Source organism: Salmo salar, chromosome 11, assembly GCF_965601325.2.
Source record: "Salmo salar chromosome 11, fSalSal1, whole genome shotgun sequence".
Taxonomy (NCBI): Eukaryota; Metazoa; Chordata; class Actinopteri; order Salmoniformes; family Salmonidae; genus Salmo; species Salmo salar.
Window position 1 is genome coordinate 74,319,627 of NC_138301.1, and position 20,791 is coordinate 74,340,417.

Sequence of the window (20,791 nt, forward strand, 5' to 3'; positions counted from 1 at the left end):
GGTTAGGATTTTGTAAGGGTGAGCTGATCCTAGATCTGTGCATAAAGTCAGTGACTTACTGTCTTCCTCCAGAGGATGGCTCTATACTGAGGGACCCGTTGGTTGTTCTGGTCAGACAGAACCACAGACAGGTAGAAGGGGTTCTTCTCTGCATCCGTACCAACGTAATTCTGGTGGACTGGGGGGAGAAAACACACACACACTGTCACACACTGCCATACACTCTGCTGTGTGGGACCCTTCAGTCGTGTTCACTAGGCATGAAACGGAAGAAAACGTTCAGAATCGGAGTGAAACGAGGATGCATTATCAAAACTTGTCCAATAAGACAGTTTAGGTTTATTGTTCTGTTGCACAATTTTTTTTAAACTTTTCGCAACAGTGTGCTCTCCGATCACAAGACGCATCATAACACCTGTATGCTTCAATTTGTAAGTTACCGGCAGGTACTTTTTTTCCCTCTCCCTTTTTAGACGTCACAGTGACTGCTGTTTAGAATTGCAATACAGTAATGAGAGATCTGTATATTTGACATATTAGTCATTTAGCAGATGCTCTTATCCAGAGTAACTTACAGGTAACGCATTCATCTTCAGATAGCTAGGTGAGACAACCACATATGTGACTCGTTTCAGGAAACTAGGCATATGTCGCACGTTACTACTTCACAGGAGAGCCATTTGAGCGTAAACTTAAAAAATATATACATCATTTTTGGCAGAAATGTCTTCTGGAACATGTAAACTTTTATGTGCCTTAATATCAAACTTGTATGCTATCTGAAAATATGAATACAATTGTTAAATTATGAGTGTAGTTGGTTTAGTCACAGAAAAAGTAAGTCACCTTCCCGCTAGCCATGATTGGCTGAGATAATGCTGGATGGATGAGATCGAATTAGTCTGCCATGTAGCACGCTTCTGCACGCTGACACGGTCGCCAGTAGGACAGTGTTCCCTCCGACACATTGGTGCGGCTGGCTTCCAGGTTAAGCGAGCAGTGTGTCAAAAAGCAGTGCGGCTTGGCAAGGTCATGTTTCGGAGGACGCATGGCTCTCGACCTTCGCCAAGTCCATACGGGAGTTGCAGCGATGGGACAAGACTAACTTCCAATTGGATATCACGAAAATTGGGGAGAAAAAGGGCAACAACAAAAAAATAAGAATAATAATTGTACTCCACTATGGAAGTAACCATTTCAATAGAATGTTTTGATTTCACTGCAACAACTGTCGATAGCTGGTACATTCGCTCTGGCTATCTACTCCGATTTCAGAGCACTCGTCTGAGTGTGCCAGAGCACAGAATAACTGATGAATTTACAAACGCTCAACACACGTTGAATATGGCCGGTTTCAGTAAACGTCGGCAAAAAAAAAGAAAATAAATCTCTGCCCGCAGCACAGTTTGTCACCAACGCTCTGGATAACATAAAACAGCTTAACCAGCTCTGCTAGTGCGAGTAAAATTATCAGAGTAAGCTGTTCTCTCATTTGTGTCTGGAAGTAGCTAGCAAGCTAGCTAACGTTAGCCAGTTAGATTGGGTGCTTGACTGCTGTTGTTAGGACAGAACGCTCGAATCAACCCTACTCCTCAGCCAGAGCATCCAGTGTGCGCTCTGAATGCTCCGAGAGCGAAATGCTCTGAATCTGACAAAGCTCTGAGTTCACGAATGCCCAGAGCACACTCTGGCACTCCAGATTAAATTTACGAACATACCCGTAGTATAAACCAGCCTTTAGTCTTGAAATCTTTGGATGTTTAGTATATGGCCTTATGTGAATCCTTAAAGAGATGGGTGGGGTTAAAGCTTAAGAGGGTGTGAACGATGCTGAATGGGTGTAGACAAAGAAGAACTCTCCAGTAGGTGTACCAAAAATATTCAAGGTCCATTTTCTCAAAAAGTGAGGCTACAAGTTTATCAACTTTCAAAGCAGAATTACTTTCACAATGTTCCTCAACTGTAGTGTATGATATACCATTTTCTATCTCTGAGTCTCTACTTATATTCAATAAAAAAAAAACACGATTTCAAATTTTGCTACATAAGACCGAATCGAGCCAGTTGGTCACATATCACAGTCAAATATACAGTATACAAACATTCCAATCCAGTTAAAGAATGGATGTATATAATTTTTCCCCCAATCTATGAATCAAAAATCTGAGAACAGTCATATTTTACACACACATGAAGGTACCCATAAGCAATCATTTCTGATGAAAAAGCACAAATGTGAAAAATTGGTGGATATAGTGTTTTGGAACAAAACTCTTCAATTGTTGACTTTGTCCTTTGCTGTGTGGTCATAAGAGTTCATTACAGTGTCTGTTAATTTCTGGCAGGAATTAGTTGTTGCCACCACAGTGAGGCCTAGTGTTTCCTATATGGAATGTTGAGTAGGGTATGTTTGCCTGCATGTGTTCTGCTTGAATATATGTGTGTGTGTACATGTATGTGTGTTTGTGCGTGTGTGAGACAGCACCAATCGGCATTCAGCTCCCTCTCTGTCCGGTTGACACGGCAACATATTCAGACAGAACACTGACCAGACCCAACAAACCTAATTAAAAACAAGAACTCTGCTCTCCCTCTTTTTCTCTCTCTCCGTCCTTTTATCTATTTATTTCTCTCTCCTTGACTCTATCCATTTCTCTTTATCTTCCTCTCGCTCACTCTCCTCTCTCTCCATCCCTTTCTTTCCTTCAGTCCCTCTATGGTATTCATCCTGATTTGAAACAGTTCACTTAAGCCTGGGGTCTTGTTTTCTTGTGCTTGAATAACCCGCACACATGCACGTACTCACACGCATGCACGCACACCCACGCCTATCCGAAGAAGCGAGGGCTCTGAAGAAGGAAGATGGAAGGAGGAGGAGGGTAACGCATTTTTAACGACCGTCACGACTAGGCTCTCCGGAGGCTGCTGGCCGCTCATGTTGACTATGGAGCCAGTCAGATGTTAATGTTGTTATCCCCCTGCATGTGTGTGTGTGCTTGTGTGTTTTTGGTTTTACAATCTTTGCGGGGACCATAAGTCCTCACAAGGATAGGAAAAAAAGGAAAGTGAGGGCACAAGGAAAAAAACAATTTTAGGCTTAGGGGTAAGTGATACAATTAGGGTTAGAATTAGGTTAGGCGTGTGTGAGACAGAGAGTTGTGGAGCAAAACGGACCTTTTCCCAGGAAGTATTTGAAGAACCATCTGGTGTGGTACTCTGGGTTCTCCAAATGGACATCGGTTCTTCTCCAGATTCCCGGGGTGTAGTCCATCGGCTACACACAAACACACACACGCGCAAACACACACAAATGTACGCACACCCACACAGAGACACACTCTGGGTTAGTGAAACGCACACACATGCACGAACGCATATTTCACCACACGTCAGCATAAATGGTCACAGCATGACTCATTATGGTCTCTGTACCCAGGGGCCACACACTGATTTACGCCAATAAACACATACATTGATCTACAGACTGACCTTCAAAACACACACACATCATTGTTTAGTCTGGCCACGGAAGAAGAGTAACTTTGTAATCAGTACATCCCCCTGTCATCAATATTAACATTAAGGCCTCTGCCCCCTGATCGATGCACCTCCTCCTCATTGAGTGGCTGTCCCATTGTGGATTCATCCTATTGAAGCTAAGCCTCACAGACACCCACAGACTACACACACACGTATGTACACAAAAGTACACCACACACACACACACACACACACACACACACACACACACACACACCATTGACCAACTGTCAGGTGTCTTCACTGACATTTTCAACCTCTCCCTGTCTGAGTCTGTAATACCAACATGTTTTAATCAGACCACCATAGTCCCTGTGTCCAAGAACACTAAGGTAACCTGCCTAAATGACTACCGACCCGTAGCACTCACGTCTGTAGCCATGATGTGCTTTGAAAGGCTCACATCAACACCATTATCCCAGAAATCCTAGACCCACCCCAATTTGCATCCCGCCCCAACAGATCCACAGACGATGCAATCTCTATTGCCCTCAACACTGCCCTTTCCCACCTGGACAAAAGGAACACCTATGTGAGAATGCCATTCATTGACTACAGCTCAGCGTTCAACACCACAGTGCCCTCAAAGCTCATCACTAAGCTAAGGACCATGGGACTAAACACCTCCCTCTGCAACTGGATCCTGGACTTCTTGACAGGCCGCCCGTAGGTGGTAAGGGTAGGTAACAACACATCCGCCACGCTGATCACCAACACGGGGGCCCCTCAGGGGTGCGTGCTCAGTCCCCTCCTGTACTCCCTGTTCACTCATGACTGCACGGCCAGGCATGACTCCAACACCATCATTAAGCTTGCCAATGACACGACAATGGGAGGAGGGAGGAGGTCAGAGACCTGGCCATGTGGTGCCAGGACAACAACCTCTCCTCAACATGATCAAGACAAAGGAGATGATTGTGGACCACAGGAAAAGGAGGACCGAGCATGCCACCATTCTCTTCGACGGGGCTGTAGTGGAGTAGGTTGAGAGCGTCAAGTTTTGGCATGGGTCCTCAGATCCTCAAAAGGTTCTACAGCTGCACCATCGAGAGCATCCTGACTGGTTGCATCACTGCCTGGTATGGCAAATGCTCGGCCTCAAGGCACTACAGAGGGTAGTACGAACGTCCTCGTACACCACTGGAGCCAAGCTTCCTGCCATCTAGGAATTCTATACCAGGCGTTGTCAGAGGAAGTCCCTAAAAATTGTCAAAGACTCCAGCCACCCTAGTCATAGACTGTTCTCTCTGCTACAGCATGGGAAGCGGTACCCGAGCGCTAAGTCTGGGTCCAAGACGCTTCTAAATAGCTTCTACCCCCAAGGCATAAGACTCCTAAACATCTAATCAAATGGCTACCCAGACTATTTGCATTGCCCCCCCCTCTCCCCCCTCTATTTTACACTGCTGCTACTCTCTGTTATTATCTATGCATAGTCACTTTAATACCTCTACCTACATATACATATTACCTCAATTACCTCGAATAACCGGTGCCCCCAAACATTGACTCTGTACCGGTACCCCCTGTATATAGTGTCGGGTTCACCTAGTGGTCATGATAAGGGCTGTAGCAAAATGTTTGATGTATTAGAATAATTGATTATGTTTAATTGACCCCTCCCTCCTTACATTTATAGGGTCCTAGACTACAGATTAACAATATATACATTCATTATAGAGGTTTAGAATTGTTCCACAGTTGTTTTCTAGTTCTCTCTCTCTCTTATAAAGAGACCCCTCTGAGAAATGTGTGACTGAGACGGAACTCTGCAGGGGAGTGTAGGAGAGAAGACTAGCCAAACATTCCACAATAAATCTACTTTGAGGAGTGAACATTTACTGCTAAGTTTTTAAATAACACTAAAAGCCTTGTTTATATAGCTTTGTAGGCACGGTTTTGGTCTCAGGAGTAAAAAGGTAATGACGTAGGTAGTGACATCACCAGGGCGGACTTAGGGTTTAACAAAACAACTTGAGACCTTTTCTTTGATGCAGAACTTACTCGGAAACATGCGTGCTATGTTCCTGATTGTCAACTTTTGTCTGCAATTGCATTAAAGGTTTTTGAATGATTTAATTAAATATCTTGTCATAATGCTAATTTCACCAATGACTGACAAGTAACAAGGAAACGAACCCTAACAATAGCCTCGCTATTGTTATTGTACTGCTGCTCTTTAATAATTTTTTACTTTTATCTCTTATTATTTGGGGGGTGTTTTTCTTAAAACTGCATTGTTGGTTGAGGGCTTGTAAGTAAGCATTTCATTGTAAGGTCTACACCTGTTGTATTCGGCGCATGTGACAAATAACATTTGATTTGAACCCCAGAGAAAAGAGGACAGTGAAATCCCAATTCTACTAGGTTGTTATTAACCATCTTGCCCAAAACACCAGACTACACTGAATGTACAAAACATTATGAACACCTACTTTTTCCATGACATTGACTGACCAGGTGGATCCAGGTGAACGCTTTGATTACTTATTGATATGACCTATTAAATCCACTTCAATCAGTGTAGCTGAAGGAAAGGAGACAGGTTAAAGAAGGATTTTAAATTTGTTTGTGTATGTGTGCCATACAGAGGGTGAATGGACAAGACAAATATTGAAGTGCCTTTGAAGGAGGGGAGGTAGTAGGTGCCAGGTGCACAGGTTTGAGTGTGTCAAGAACTGCAACACTGCTGGGTTTTTCCCATTCAACAGTTTCCCATAGTCATCAAGAATGGTCCACCACCCAAAGGACATCCAGCCAACTTGACACAACTGTGGGAAGCATTGGAGTCAACACGGGCCAGCATCCCCGTGAAACGCTTTCGACACCTTGTTGAGTCCATGCCCCAGAGTCCGGAATTATTGGATCCCTTGATAAAGATTAGCAAAACAAGACTGTATAAAGTAAATAATACAAATACTGACCGATATTGTATGCTAAAAAATATATACAAATTATATTATTTTATACTAGGAGAAAGAGGTAAGTTGAGCCATTTTTTACATTCAGCATCACTCCATCAAGGGAAATATAGTATTCTTTCAAATACCAGACCGTGCTTCTACACCTGCATTGCTTGCTGTTTGGGGTTTTAGGCTGGGTTTTTGTACAGCACTTTGAGATATCAGCTAATGTAAGAAGGGCTTTATAAATACATTTGATTTGAACCTCTCTGGGATCGTTCGGGACGCTAGCGTCCCACCTAGCCAACAGCCAGTGAAATTGCAGGGTGCCAAATTCAAACAACAGAAATCTCATAATTAAAATTCCTCAAACATACAAGTATTATACACCATTTTAAAGATACACTTCTTGTTAATCCAAGTGTCTGACTTCTAAAAGGCTTTACGGTGAAAGCACACCATGCGATCAGTGCCTAGCCAAAGAAAACAAACAATACAGCCATTTTCCAAAGGTGTCACAAAAGTCAGAAATAGCGTTAAAATGAATCACTAACCTTTGATGATCTTCACCGGATGGCACTCCCAGGACTCCATGTTAGACAATAAATGTGTGTTTTGTTCGATAAAGTTCATCTTTATGTCCAAAAACCTCATTTGAAATTGGCACTTTATGTTCAGAAATGCATTGTCTCAAACAAAACATCTGGTGAAAATGCAGAGCCACATCAAATTACAGAAATACTCATCATAAACATTGATGAAAGATACAAGTGTTATACATACAATTAAAGATACACTTCTTGTTAATCCAGCCACTGTGTCCAATTTCAAAAAGGCTTTACGGCGAAAGCACACCATGCGATTATGTTAGGTCAGCGCCTAGCCACAGAAAACCATACAGCCATTTTCCAACCAAGGAGAGGTGTCACAAAAGTCAGAAATAGCGTGAAAATGAATCACTTACCTTTGATGATCTTCATCTGATGGCACTCCCAGGTCTCCATGTTAGACAATAAACGTGCGTTTTGTTCGATAAAGTTCATCTTTATGTCCAAATACCTCCTTTTTGTTTGTGCATTTAGTCCAGTGATCCAAATGAACAAAGTGCAAGCTCAAAGTCCAGACGAAAAGTCAAAAAAGTTCCATTACAGTTCGTAGAAACATGTATATAATCAATCTTTAGGATGTTTTTATCATAAATCTTCAATAATATTCCAACCGTACATTTCCGTTGTCATTAGAAAGGAAAGGGAACGGAGCTCGCACTCACGGCCACGTGCGATAAACAACTAAAGACTTTCAGCTGAGCCACTTGCTTTGAGTGGTCTTATTCTCTCCCCTTTCACAATAGAAGCCTGAAACAACTTTCTAAAGACTGTTGACATCTAGTGGAAGCCTTAGGAAGTGCAATCTGACCCCATAGACACAGGATATTGGATAGGCAATCACTTAAAAAAACTACAAACGTCAGATTTCCCACTTCCTGGTTGGATTTTTCTCAGGTTTTTGCCTGCCACATGAGTTCTGTTATACTCACAGAAATTATTTTAACAGTTTTGGAAACTTTAGAGTGTTTTCTATCCAAAGTACTATTGTAATAATATGCATATGACTAGCTTCTTGCCCTGAGAAACAGGCAGTTTACTCTGGGCACGCTTTTCATCCAAACTTCCCAATGCTGCCCCCTATCCCAATGAAGTTAATAAAGATATCTACTTGTATTTCAGGATGTCAAAACCACCGCATGGCCAAATACCTCTATTTTCCTGTCATATGACCATGGTACTGGTCCTCCATGCGAATCAAAACCACAACCCTGGCGTTGCAAGCACCATGCTCTACTACCTGAGCCACACGGGACTATACTGTATATCTACACTATATATACAAAAGTATGTGGACACGCCTTCAAATTAGTGGATTTGGCTATTTCAGCCACACCCACTGCTGACAGGTGTATACAATAGAGCACACAGCCATGCAATCTCCATAAACAAACATTGGCAGTAGAATGGCCTTACTGAAGAGCTAAGTGACTTTCAACGTGGCACCGTCATAGAATGCCACCTTCCAAGAAGTCAGTTAGTCAAATTTCTTCCCTGCTAGAGCTGCCGTGGTCAACTGTAAGTGTTGTTATTGTGAAGTGGAAATGTCTAGGAGCAACAACGGCTCAGCACGAAGTGGTAGGCCACAGAACCTGAATGGGACCGCCGAGTGCTGAAGAGTTCCAAACAGCTTCTGGAAGCAACATCAGCACAAGAACTGTTAGTCGGGAGCTTCCTGAAATGGGTTTCCATGGCCGAGAAAGCCTAAGATCACCATGTGGAATGCCAAGTGGCAGCTGTAGGGGTGTAAAGCTCGCTGCCATTGGACTCTGGAGCAGTGGAAATGCGTTCTCTGGAGTGATGACTCACGCTTCACCATTGTGCCAACTGTAAAGTTTGGTGGAGGAGGAATAATGGTCTGGGGCTGTTTCTCATGGTTCGGGCTAAGCCCCTTGGTTCCAGTGAAGAGAAATCTTAACGCTACAGCATTCAATGACATTCTAGACAATTCTGTGTTTCCAACTTTGTGGCAACAGTTTGGGGAAGGCCCTTTCCTGTTTCAGCATGACAATGTCCCTGTGCACAAAGCGAGGTCCATACAGAAATGGTTTGTCGAGATTGGTGTGGAAGAACTTGACTGGCCTGCTGGGAGCCCTGATCTCAACCCCATCGAACACCTTTGAGATGAACAGAAACACAGACTGCGAGCCAGGTCTAATCGCCCAACATCAGTGCCCGACCTCACTAATGCTCTTGTGGCTGAATGGAAGCAAGTCCCACAGCAATGTTCCAACATCTAGTGGAAAGCCTTCTCAGAAGAGTGGAGGCTGCCATAGCAGCAAAGGGGGGACCAACTCCGTATTAATGCCCATGAGATTTTAGATGAACTTTTGTCCACATACTTTCAGTCATATAGTGTATCTTTCTATGGGATGAGCACTGTCTGTGTCTGACTGTGTATTCAAAGAGATTCTACCTGTCTGTTTACTGTTCAGGATACAGACAATTTTGAATATAGAAGTTCCTTATTTCCACTGTGGTTGAACTCCCCTTCTGGTGATTCCTCAGAGAACTGAGTAACAGATGCACAAACACACATACTGTGATCATCATGTCCCCACTGGGCCCAGCCATATGTCCCATGACTGTGTGCGTGTGTGTGTGCGTGTAAGTGTCATTCCATGCGTCATGTACTGTTTGGGTCATTGAGGATCCAAATAAAGAACTGTGAGTATCCATGCATTTACTTATGTCCATAGATTTCTCTCTGTGTGTAGGGGTCCTCACCTCATCTGATGAGCCATTCTCCACTCGAAAGCGGCCCGCTCTCTGTATGGCTCCATCTGCATCACTGGAGATCAGCTAGAGAGAGATAGAGAGAGAAAGACAGAAAGAGAGAGAAAGACAGAAAGAGAGAGAGAGATAGAAAGAGAGAGAAAGACAGAAAGAGAGAGATAGAAAGAGAGAGAAAGACAGAAAGAGAGAGAGAGATAGAGAGAGAAAGACAGAAAGAGAGAGAGAGATAGAGAGAGAAAGACAGAAAGAGAGAGAAAGACAGAGAAAGACAGAAAGAGAGAGAAAGACAGAAAGAGAGAAAGAGAGAGAAAGACAGAAAGAGAGAGAGAGAGAGAAAGACAGAAAGAGATAGAGAGAGAAAGACAGAAAGAGATAGAGAGAGAAAGACAGAGAGAGATAGACAGAAAGAGACAGAGAGAGAGAGAGAAAGACAGAAAGAGAGAGAGAAAGACAGAAAGAGAGAGAGAGAGAGAGAAAGAGACAGAGAGAGAGAGAGAGAAAGACAGAGAGACAGAGAGAGACAGAAAGACAGAAAGAGAGAGAGAGACAGAAAGACAGAAAGAGAGAGAGAGACAGAAAGACAGAAAGAGAGAGAGAGACAGAAAGACAGAAAGAGAGAGAAAGACAGAAAGAGAGAAAGAGAGAAAGACAGAAAGACAGAAAGAGAGAAAGAGAGAAAGACAGAAAGACAGACAGACAGACAGACAGACAGACAGACAGACAGACAGACAGACAGACAGACAGACAGACAGACAGACAGACAGACAGACAGACAGACAGACAGACAGACAGACAGACAGACAGACAGACAGACAGACAGACAGACAGACAGACAGACAGACAGACAGACAGACAGACAGACAGACAGACAGACAGACAGACAGACAGACAGACAGACAGACAGACAGACAGACAGACAGACAGACAGACAGACAGACAGACAGACAGACAGACAGACAGACAGACAGACAGACAGACAGACAGACAGACAGACAGACAGACAGACAGACAGACAGACAGACAGACAGACAGACAGACAGACAGACAGACAGACAGACAGACAGACAGACAGACAGACAGACAGACAGACAGACAGACAGACAGACAGACAGACAGACAGACAGACAGACAGACAGACAGACAGACAGACAGACAGACAGACAGACAGACAGACAGACAGACAGACAGACAGACAGACAGACAGACAGACAGACAGACAGACAGACAGACAGACAGACAGACAGACAGACAGACAGACAGACAGACAGACAGACAGACAGACAGACAGACAGACAGACAGACAGACAGACAGACAGACAGACAGACAGACAGACAGACAGACAGACAGACAGACAGACAGACAGACAGACAGACAGACAGACAGACAGACAGACAGACAGACAGACAGACAGACAGACAGACAGACAGACAGACAGACAGACAGACAGACAGACAGACAGACAGACAGACAGACAGACAGACAGACAGACAGACAGACAGACAGACAGACAGACAGACAGACAGACAGACAGACAGACAGACAGACAGACAGACAGACAGACAGACAGACAGACAGACAGACAGACAGACAGACAGACAGACAGACAGACAGACAGACAGACAGACAGACAGACAGACAGACAGACAGACAGACAGACAGACAGACAGACAGACAGACAGACAGACAGACAGACAGACAGACAGACAGACAGACAGACAGACAGACAGACAGACAGACAGACAGACAGACAGACAGACAGACAGACAGACAGACAGACAGACAGACAGACAGACAGACAGACAGACAGACAGACAGACAGACAGACAGACAGACAGACAGACAGACAGACAGACAGACAGACAGACAGACAGACAGACAGACAGACAGACAGACAGACAGACAGACAGACAGACAGACAGACAGACAGACAGACAGACAGACAGACAGACAGACAGACAGACAGACAGACAGACAGACAGACAGACAGACAGACAGACAGACAGACAGACAGACAGACAGACAGACAGACAGACAGACAGACAAGGAGAGAAACAGAAAAAGACAGAGACAGAAAGAGACAGAGAGACATAGACAGAGAGACAGACAGACAGAGACACAGAGAGAGAGAGGCACAGAGAGAGACAGAGAGACAGAGACAGATGCATGCAGGGCAGAATTAGGCCAATATCCACTAATAAATAAATCTCAAAAAAGAGCAATTAAGTTTTGGAAACATCTAAAATACAGTGACCCCCTCTCATATCATTACCAAGCCCTGCAATGCCAAGAGCAGAGCAAAGAAAGAGTTCCCTTATCCAGCTGGTCCTGGGGCTGAGTTCACAAACCTGTTCTACTAACACACTGAAGCCTCAGGACCTGAACATACAATCAATCAGAATAAACCAAATTACAACACAGTCAAAACAAAACTACATTGCTTATTGGGAAACACAAGCACAAAGCAAAATGCAGTGCTATCTGGCCCTAAATAGACAGTACACCATGGCTAACTATTTGACCATGGTTACTGATCAAAACCTCAAAAAAACCTTGACAAAGTACAGGCTCAGAGAGCACAGCCTTGCCATTGAGAAGGGTAGACACAGGAAAACCTGGCTCCCTGTAGAGGAAAGGCTGTGCAACCACTGCACAACAGCAAAACCCGAGACAGAGCTGCATTTCCTGACAAAATGTAAAAAATATAAAACAATTAGAGAGTGTCATTTCCACAAATTTGAAACCTATTTTCAAGGTTTCAGACAGAGAGACAGAGAGAGACAGAGAGAGAAAGACAGAGGAGAGGTTCCCCACCCTTGAGGAAGAGACGTGCCATTTCCAGGCCCAGGGAAATGTGCTCATTTGTAGGGACACAAATGCACGCACAGGAACATTACCTGATCTAATGACACACGAGGGGACAGCTTTATTACAGGCCATACTGTTTCTAACTGTCTTAATCTCTCCCATAGAAACAACACAGCGCCATCAATAAAAACGGAAGGGATCTGTAGCAGCTCTGTAGAAGCCTGGGTCTGTACTTTGCCAATGGTAGGTTACGGGGGGACTCTTTGGGGAGATTCACCTATTGCTCACCTCTTGGCCACAGTACAGTATATGATTACAGACAGTTACCCTTTCTCTCAGCTCATTCACTGTCAAGCCACTAACACCTCTGTCTGATCACAGCCAAATTACGTTGTTCCTCAAAAGAACAGACATGGAAACAACCACACATTCACAGCCCAGTAAGCTGTACAACATCAGAAATTCATACAGATGGGCCCAAAACAGCACATAACAATACCAGAAAGCAACCTGTAACCAAAATATCCAAACACTCTTAGATAACTTTCTGGATACCACATTCACTCACAGTAAAGAAGGCATCAATCTAGCAGTAAAAAACATCAACTATATATTCTATAAACGTACACTCACAACCAAAAAAGCACAGTACAACAGCAAGCAGCTGACACTAATTGAGGAGTCCATAAACACAAACAACTTCTGGCAAAATTGGAAAAAACAAAAAAAAATCAAAACAAAAGGAATTAGTGATACAAAATGGTGACATATGGACAACCCATTTTAAAACACTCTACAACACCGTTCAAATTGACACAAACGTAGAACAATGCCAAATTCATGAGAAGTTGAATGGATTAGAAAAAGCTGTAAAAGGACAATCAAAATCCATTGGACTCCCCAATTACTGACCAGGAGCTCTATAAGAAACTTCAGGCCCTCAAATTTAAAAAGCATGCGGACCTGATGGCATCCTAAATGAGATGCTAAAACTCACTAGTGCAACATTTAAATTGGCTATATTAAAACTGTTTAATTTGATCCTGAGTGTAGGTTATTTCCCTGACATCTGGAATCAAGGACTCATAACCTCAATCTTTAAGAACGGCGACAAATTTGACCCTAACAATTACAGAGGCATGTGTGTGAACAGTAACCTGGGGAAGGTTTTCTGTAGTATTATAAATGTAAGAGTTCTAAACTTCTTTAATAAGCACAATGTCTTGAGTAAAAGCCAAATTGGATTTATACCAAAACATCTCACGACTGACCATATTTACACCATACACACCCTGATAAATAAACATGTCCACCAAATGCTTTGACTTCCAAAAAGCATTTGATTCTATTTGGCATACAGGACTGTTCTACAAAGTTATTGAAAGTGGTATAGGGGGTAAAACATATGACATAATTAAATCAATGTATACTGGCAATACGTTCAGCATTAAAATTGGCAAGAAAAGAGCAGAATTATTTAACCAGGAGCGGGGCCTTCGTCAGGGTTGCAATCTGAGCCCTGCACTCTTCAATATTTACATCAATGAATTGGCCACTATTCTAGAAAAATCCTCACCCCCTGGTGTTAGTCTCCACAATTCAGAAGTTAAATGTCTACTCTTCGCAGATGACCTATGCCTGCTGTCACCCACAGCACATGGCCGAAAGCAGAGCCTGGACCTGCTAGAGCAGTACTGCCAGACCTGGGCCCTGGCAGTAAACCCCAAAAAGACTAAAATAATGATTTTCCAGAGAAGATCCAGATCTCAGTGAATTAGACCTAAGTTCTCAATTGGTACAAAATATATAGAGTACTGTACACACTCGAATTACCTAGGTTTAGAAATAAGCTCAACTGGACACCTTAATGAGGCAGTGAATGAACTGAGAGAGAAAGCACGCAGGGCATTCTACACCATTAAAAAGCAAATTCAAATTGAAATACCTATTAAAATTTGGCTTAAACTAATTGAATATGTCATTGAACCAATTGCACTTTATGGCAGCGAGGTGTGGGGTCCACTTGCAAAACAAGATTTCATCAAATGGGACAAACACCCCCTTGAAACCCTGCATGCAGAGTTCTGTAAGATTCTCCTACATGTCCAGAGGAAAACTACAAACAATGTATGCAGGGCAGAATAAGGCCAATATCCACTAATAATAAAAACTCAAAAAAGAGTTGTTCTACCTGTTCTACTAACACACTGAAGCCTGTACACCATGGCTAAATATTTGACCATGGTTACTGATCAAAACCTTAGAAAAACCTTGACAAAGTACAGGCTCAGTGAGCACAGCCTTGCCATTGAGAAGGGTAGACACAGGAAAACCTGGCTCCCTGTAGAGGAAAGGCTGTGCAACCACTGCACAACAGCAGAACCTGAGACGGAGCTGCATTTCCTGACAAAATGTAAAAAATATAAAACAATTAGAGAGTGTCATTTCCCCAAATTTGAAACCCTTATTCAAGGTTTCAAAGACCTCTCTGATGAGGATAGGCTACCCGTCCTGTTGGGGGAGGACGCAGAGAGCTGTGTGTTGGCAGCGCACTACATTGCTGCCTGCCATAAGTTGAGGGACAGTATCTGACAGACCAATAAACCTGCACATGTACTCTACTATATGGCTATTGTTATTGTTGAATATATGGTTATCCTGACCCTTGGTTATTGTTGTTACTGTTGTCCCGTTGACAATTTAGATTCTCATTTTTATTAATTTTTATATTGTAAATATCCAAAATAAGCTTTGGCAATATGTACATTGTTACGTCATGCCAATAAAGCGAATTGAATTGACAGAGAGAGACAGAGAGAGAGAGAACGAAAGAGAGAGAGAATGAAAAAGAGAGAGGCAGACAGAGACAGAAAGAGACGAAGACAGAAAGACAGAACGAGACAGACAGAGACAGACAGAAAGAGAGAGAGAGAGATGCAGACAGAGAGAGAGAGAGAGTCAGAGACAGAATGTCAGAGAGACAGAGAGAGAGTCAGATAGACAGAGAGACAGACAGAGAAAGACAGAGAGACAGAGAGAGACAAAGAGACAGAGAGACAGAGAGAGACAAAGAGACAGACAGAGACACAGACAGAGACAGCCAGAGATAAAGAGAGACAGAAAGAGACAGAGACAAAGAGAGAGACAGAGAGAGACAGAAAGAAAGAGAGACAGAGAGAGAAAGAAAGAGAGACAGAGAGAGAAAGAAAGAGAGACAGAGAGAAAGAGTGGGAGCAGAGAGAGCAAAAGAGAGAGAGAAAGAGATTTAAAAAAACTTAATTGGCACAATTCATCTAATATAATTCAAACACAAGTTATCAAATAAAACACTGCAAGCAATACTTAAAGCTCACACAATGTCCCATTCCATATACCACAGGGACAGAGAAAGAGGGAGAGAGAAACAAAGAGATGAAGGGAGTAATAGGTCAGACACATTAACATGAGACCATAAAACTACGCAGAACAATAAAGAGGAACATATGACAGCCATCATTTACATTTGCCAACAATAGCAGCTAGCGACTAGCTAAAGAGAAACTGAAAAGCATAGGCGAACAGAGGCTAACTGACCTTTGAGATACTGCAAGGGCTCTGACACAAATTCAGGTTTATAGGGCAGTGCCTACAGTACATTTCTCTAGCCCTATCCCTCAGCTTGTTGTTTTTCAATTCCTGGATTTCCTCTTTAAGGTGGCAACACTATCAGACAAAAAAAATGACTAATCATGAGTTAATGAGTAATACGCATGCTTTTCCATGGCCAGTTCCCGGGACACAGATTAAGCCTAGTCCTGGACTAAAAAGCATGCTCAATGGATGACCTCCGTGTTGGGGAAATTTAATCCGATTGCGCTTTGTGGACAATATGCCATTTAAAGTTGCAACCCCCCCCCAAAGTTTGATGACGAGTTGGTTATTTGAATCAACTGTTTAGTGATAGGGCAGAACTAAAACGTGCACCCAGGGGGGCCCCCCCAAGACCGAGTTTGGGAAACCCTGGTATAGAGAATAATTGTACCATCTAAACTGCTATGTAATATCTTTTCCATAACCAAAAATAGTAATTTCAGCTGTTTGAGGCTAGTGTACAAAACCGAAAGTAAAAAAGCCCAGCTAAAATGAAATGTAAGAATGGGAAGCATAAAAATAGAGCACATAGAACAAATCTACCACTTCTTAGACTTGCTTTCAATGAGAGTGAATATTAGCCATAGTAATTCCTCCTCTTCCTCCTTGGTGTTGATGTCTGGTGTTCTTGGTACTAAAATAATGATGCGTGAATGTGTATCTTTGAATATGTCTATGAGTTTGCGCGCCTGTATGCGTATGCGTGTGTGTAAATGTGTCTCTCTATATTTGTGTGTGTTCACTGCTCTCCATCGACAGATAAAGAGGAAGTAGCCATGATGCCAGTATCGCCTGTCCCTCGATCACCCTGACATCTCTTCTCACAGTGGAAACATGACATCCCTCTCTCCTCTCCTCCCCTCCCTCCGTCCTCTACGCTCATCCCCCTTGCCCCTCAGACCGCACAATGCCTGGTTGCCTCGCAACCCAACACAGAACCTCTCCTCTTCCCCCTCTTCTTAGTTGCTCTTTTCCTCCTCCGTATCCTCTCTTCACCCCTTCCTCTGTTGCTCTATTCCCACTCGCATCTCTCAACGTCTTCTCCATCTCTCTCCCCCCCTCTCTCCCCCAGTCTCCCTCGTTCCTCTCCTCTCTCTTCTGTCATTCTCTGACCAATAAAAGGTTGTTTTCTGCCAAAGTGTCACAAAACGCAGCACAGTTCTGGCGCACTGGACTCTCTCTGCAGGCATGGTGTGTGTGTGAGAGTATGTGTGTGTTCTGCAGCAGATGGTCTGTAAGGGTTAGATGGAGCCAAAAGGAAGACAGGAAGTCCAGGAACATGTGAGTGTGAGAGTGTGTGTGCATGGGGGATTGGGGATCATGCGGTCCTAGCAGCTTTCAATGTCTATAATTCCTTCGCTGCACTGCACCTCTAAGAGACTAGGAAATTGTATCCACTCTTACACACCATATGTCAGGGCTATTTAACTACAGTATATTCTTACAGGGGCCAGATTTGAAAAAGGTTATTTACAGGGGGGCCAGACATTTTCTTCATGGGACTACTCTGCCTAAGACCGATAAAAAAAAACAATGCACAAACACAATTATAGTCACAAAGCACTTTTTTAAATGTATTAAATGTTATCAAAAGAAAATGTTAAGTGTTAACATTAGCCTGATTCAGTGCATCAATAATGAAAAACATTTGTACTTACAGTGCATCCGGAAAATATTCAGACCCCTTGAATTTTTCCACATTCTGTTATGTTACAGCCTTATTCTAAAATGGATTACATAGTTTATTCCCTCATCAATCTACACACAATACCCCCTAATGAGAAAGCAAAAACAGGTTATTGATTTTTTAAGCAAATTTATAAAAATAAAACAAATGAAATATCACAAGACATTTCTCTCCCCCCACATCAGTAGAGAACGGGTCCCTATAACAAACTGCACCACCTCAAATCTCGTTGTAAAGTTAGCTTTCAGTTTATCTAAAAACTCTGACATCATAGGAGTGAGTGATCTGTAGATTTAACATGCACGGCACTTACACACATGACTGATGATTGGCTGAGAGAATTTTATGATAAAAAGACTGTGGGAGCTGTTTTGTTAGACTTCAATTCGGCTTTTGACAATATCGATTACAGTCTGCTGCTGGAAAAACTTAAGTGTTATGGCTTTACAACCCATGCTATATTGTGGAAAAAGAGTCACCTGTCTAACATAACACAGAGGGTGTTCTTTAATGGGAGCCTCACCAACATAATCCAGTTAGAATCAGGCATTCCCCAGGATAGCTGTCTAGGCCCCTTTTTTTTCAATCTTTACTGCTTTGAGTAAAGCCAGTATGTCTATGTATACGGATGACACAACACTATACACGTCAGCTACTACAGCGAGTGAAATCACTGCAACACTTAATCAAGAGCTGCAGTCAGTTTCAGAATGGGTGGCAAGAAATAATTTAGTCCTAAATATTTCAAAAACTAAAAGCATTTTATTTGAGACAAATCATTCACTAAACCCTAAACCTCAACTAAATCTTGTAATGAATACTGTGGAAATTGAGCAAGTTGAGATAACTGTCATGGTCAAAACATGTTGATGCAACAGTAGCCAAGATGGGGAGAAGTCGGTCCATAATAAAGCGTTGCTCTGCCTTAATAATACTATCAACAAGGCAGGTCCTACAGGCCCTAGTTTTGTTGCACCTGGACTACATTTTCCGACAAGATATAACTGCCAGAGGGGGCGGAGTTGCAATCTACTGCAGAGATGGCCTACATAGTTCTGTCATACTATCCAGGTCTTTGCCCAAAGAATTCGAGCTTCTACTTTTAAAAATCCACCTTTCAAGAAACAAGTCTCTCACCATTGACACTTGCTATAGACCACCTTCTGCTCCCAGCTGTGAATTGATTGCCCCCATCTATCTTCAGAGCCCGTGCTGTTAGGTGACCTAAACTGGGACATGCTTAACACCCCGGCCATCCTACAATCTAAGCTTGATGCCCTCAATCTCACACAAATTATCAATGAACCTACCAGGTACAACCCCAAATCTGTAAACACGGGCACCCTCATAGATATCATCCTAACCAACCTGCCATCCAAATACACCTCTGCTGTATTCAACCAGGATCTCAGCAATCACTGCCTCATTGCCTGCATCCGTAATGGGTCTGCGGTCAAACAACCACCCCTCATCACTGTCAAACACTCCCTAAAACACTTCAGCGAGCAGGCCTTTCTAATCAACCTGGCTCGGGTATCCTGGAAGGATATAGATCTCATTCCGTCAGTAGAGGATGCCTGGTTATTCTTTAAAAGCGCTTTCCTCACCATCTTAAATAAGCATGCCCCATTCAAAAAATGTAGAACCAGGAACAGATATAGCCCTTGGTTCACTCCAGATCTGACTGCCATTGCCCAGCACAAAAACATCCTGTGGCGTATTGCATTAGCATCAAATAGCCCCCGCGATATGCAACTTTCAGGGAAGTAAGGAAGCAATATACACAGGCAGATAGGAAAGCAAAGGTTAGCTTTTTCAAACAGAATTTTGCATCCTGTAGCACAAACTCCAAAAAGTTCTGGGACACTGTAAAGTCCATGTAGAATAAAAGCACCTCCTCCCAGCTGCCCACTGCACTGAGGCTAGGAAACACTGTCACCACCGATAAATGCACGATAATTGAGAATTTCAATAAGCATTTTTCTACAGCTGGCCATGCTTTCCACCTGGCTACCCTTTCCCCAGGCCAACAGCCCTGAACCCCCCACAGCAACTTGCCCAAGCCTCCCCCATTTCTCCTTCACCCAAATCCAGATAGCTGACGTTCTGAAAGAGCTGCAAAATCTGGACACCTACAAATCAGCCGGGCTAGACAATCTGGACCCTCTCTTTTTAAAATTATCCTCCGAAATTGTTGCAACCCCTATTACTAGCCTGTTCAACCTCTCTTTCGTATCGTCTGAGATACCCAAAGATTGGAAAGCTGCCGCAGTCATACCCCTCTTCATAAACGATATCATAACCGCTGTGGCAAACCTCTTCAAAGTTATGAGCGTTTGTCACAAATTAAGTGGGAAACTGTCACCAAAGTCAGCCCAGAATGAAAGTTCTTTCGAACATGACAGTACCTGTGTGTTTGTTTCGCTGTCCTGGTCCACCCAGGCCGCAGGTAAGGTCAAGGATAGCAGGGTTCGGTACACAAATCTGGTTCTCGGTAGGTCCAGGTCTAAACGCCAACAGGTAAGTCCAAAACAGTCCAGCTCGTACACGGTAAATCCAGCCAATGTAGATTGTCTCTTTCTCTATGGTTCATAGATCCTTCCCGCCCTCTCTCTCTCTTCCTGGTTTTTATTGACCTTTTATCTGTGGGTCGGCTCCACCTTCTGAGGGTTCCCGTTGCTTCTGGGAATGGTAGTTTTGGCAGTCGGCCATTTTGTGATCTGTAGTTCTGATCGGGGTGGCCATTTTAGGGATCGGGCAGAGCCCGTTTATTAGTTCTGCCCTCACATATCTGCCATTTATCACTCGACCCCCTTCTTTGCCACACCGCCATTGATAAAAGACAATACTGTGCAGCTGTATTCATCGACCTGGCCAAGGCTTT

At 43.2% G+C, this 20,791-nt stretch overlaps 1 protein-coding gene across 8 annotated transcripts in view; it reads right to left on the minus strand.

Annotated features, from left to right (window-relative positions):
- LOC106562867 (GTPase-activating Rap/Ran-GAP domain-like protein 3) overlaps nucleotides 1-20,791 on the minus strand; it is a 225,564-nt gene that overhangs the window by 87,257 nt on the left and 117,516 nt on the right. For 7 of the 8 annotated variants that reach the window (XM_045689799.2, XM_045689794.2, XM_045689796.2 and 4 more), the window contains exons 3-5: nucleotides 9,776-9,850; nucleotides 3,175-3,274; nucleotides 60-178 (exon numbers count right to left, since the gene is read on the minus strand). In XM_045689799.2, the coding sequence (XP_045545755.1) occupies nucleotides 60-178; nucleotides 3,175-3,274; nucleotides 9,776-9,850 (294 nt within the window). Of the gene's footprint in view, nucleotides 1-59; nucleotides 179-3,174; nucleotides 3,275-9,775; nucleotides 9,851-16,163; nucleotides 16,301-20,791 lie in introns of those variants that run through there. The other variant, XM_045689797.2, reaches the window with a different exon arrangement.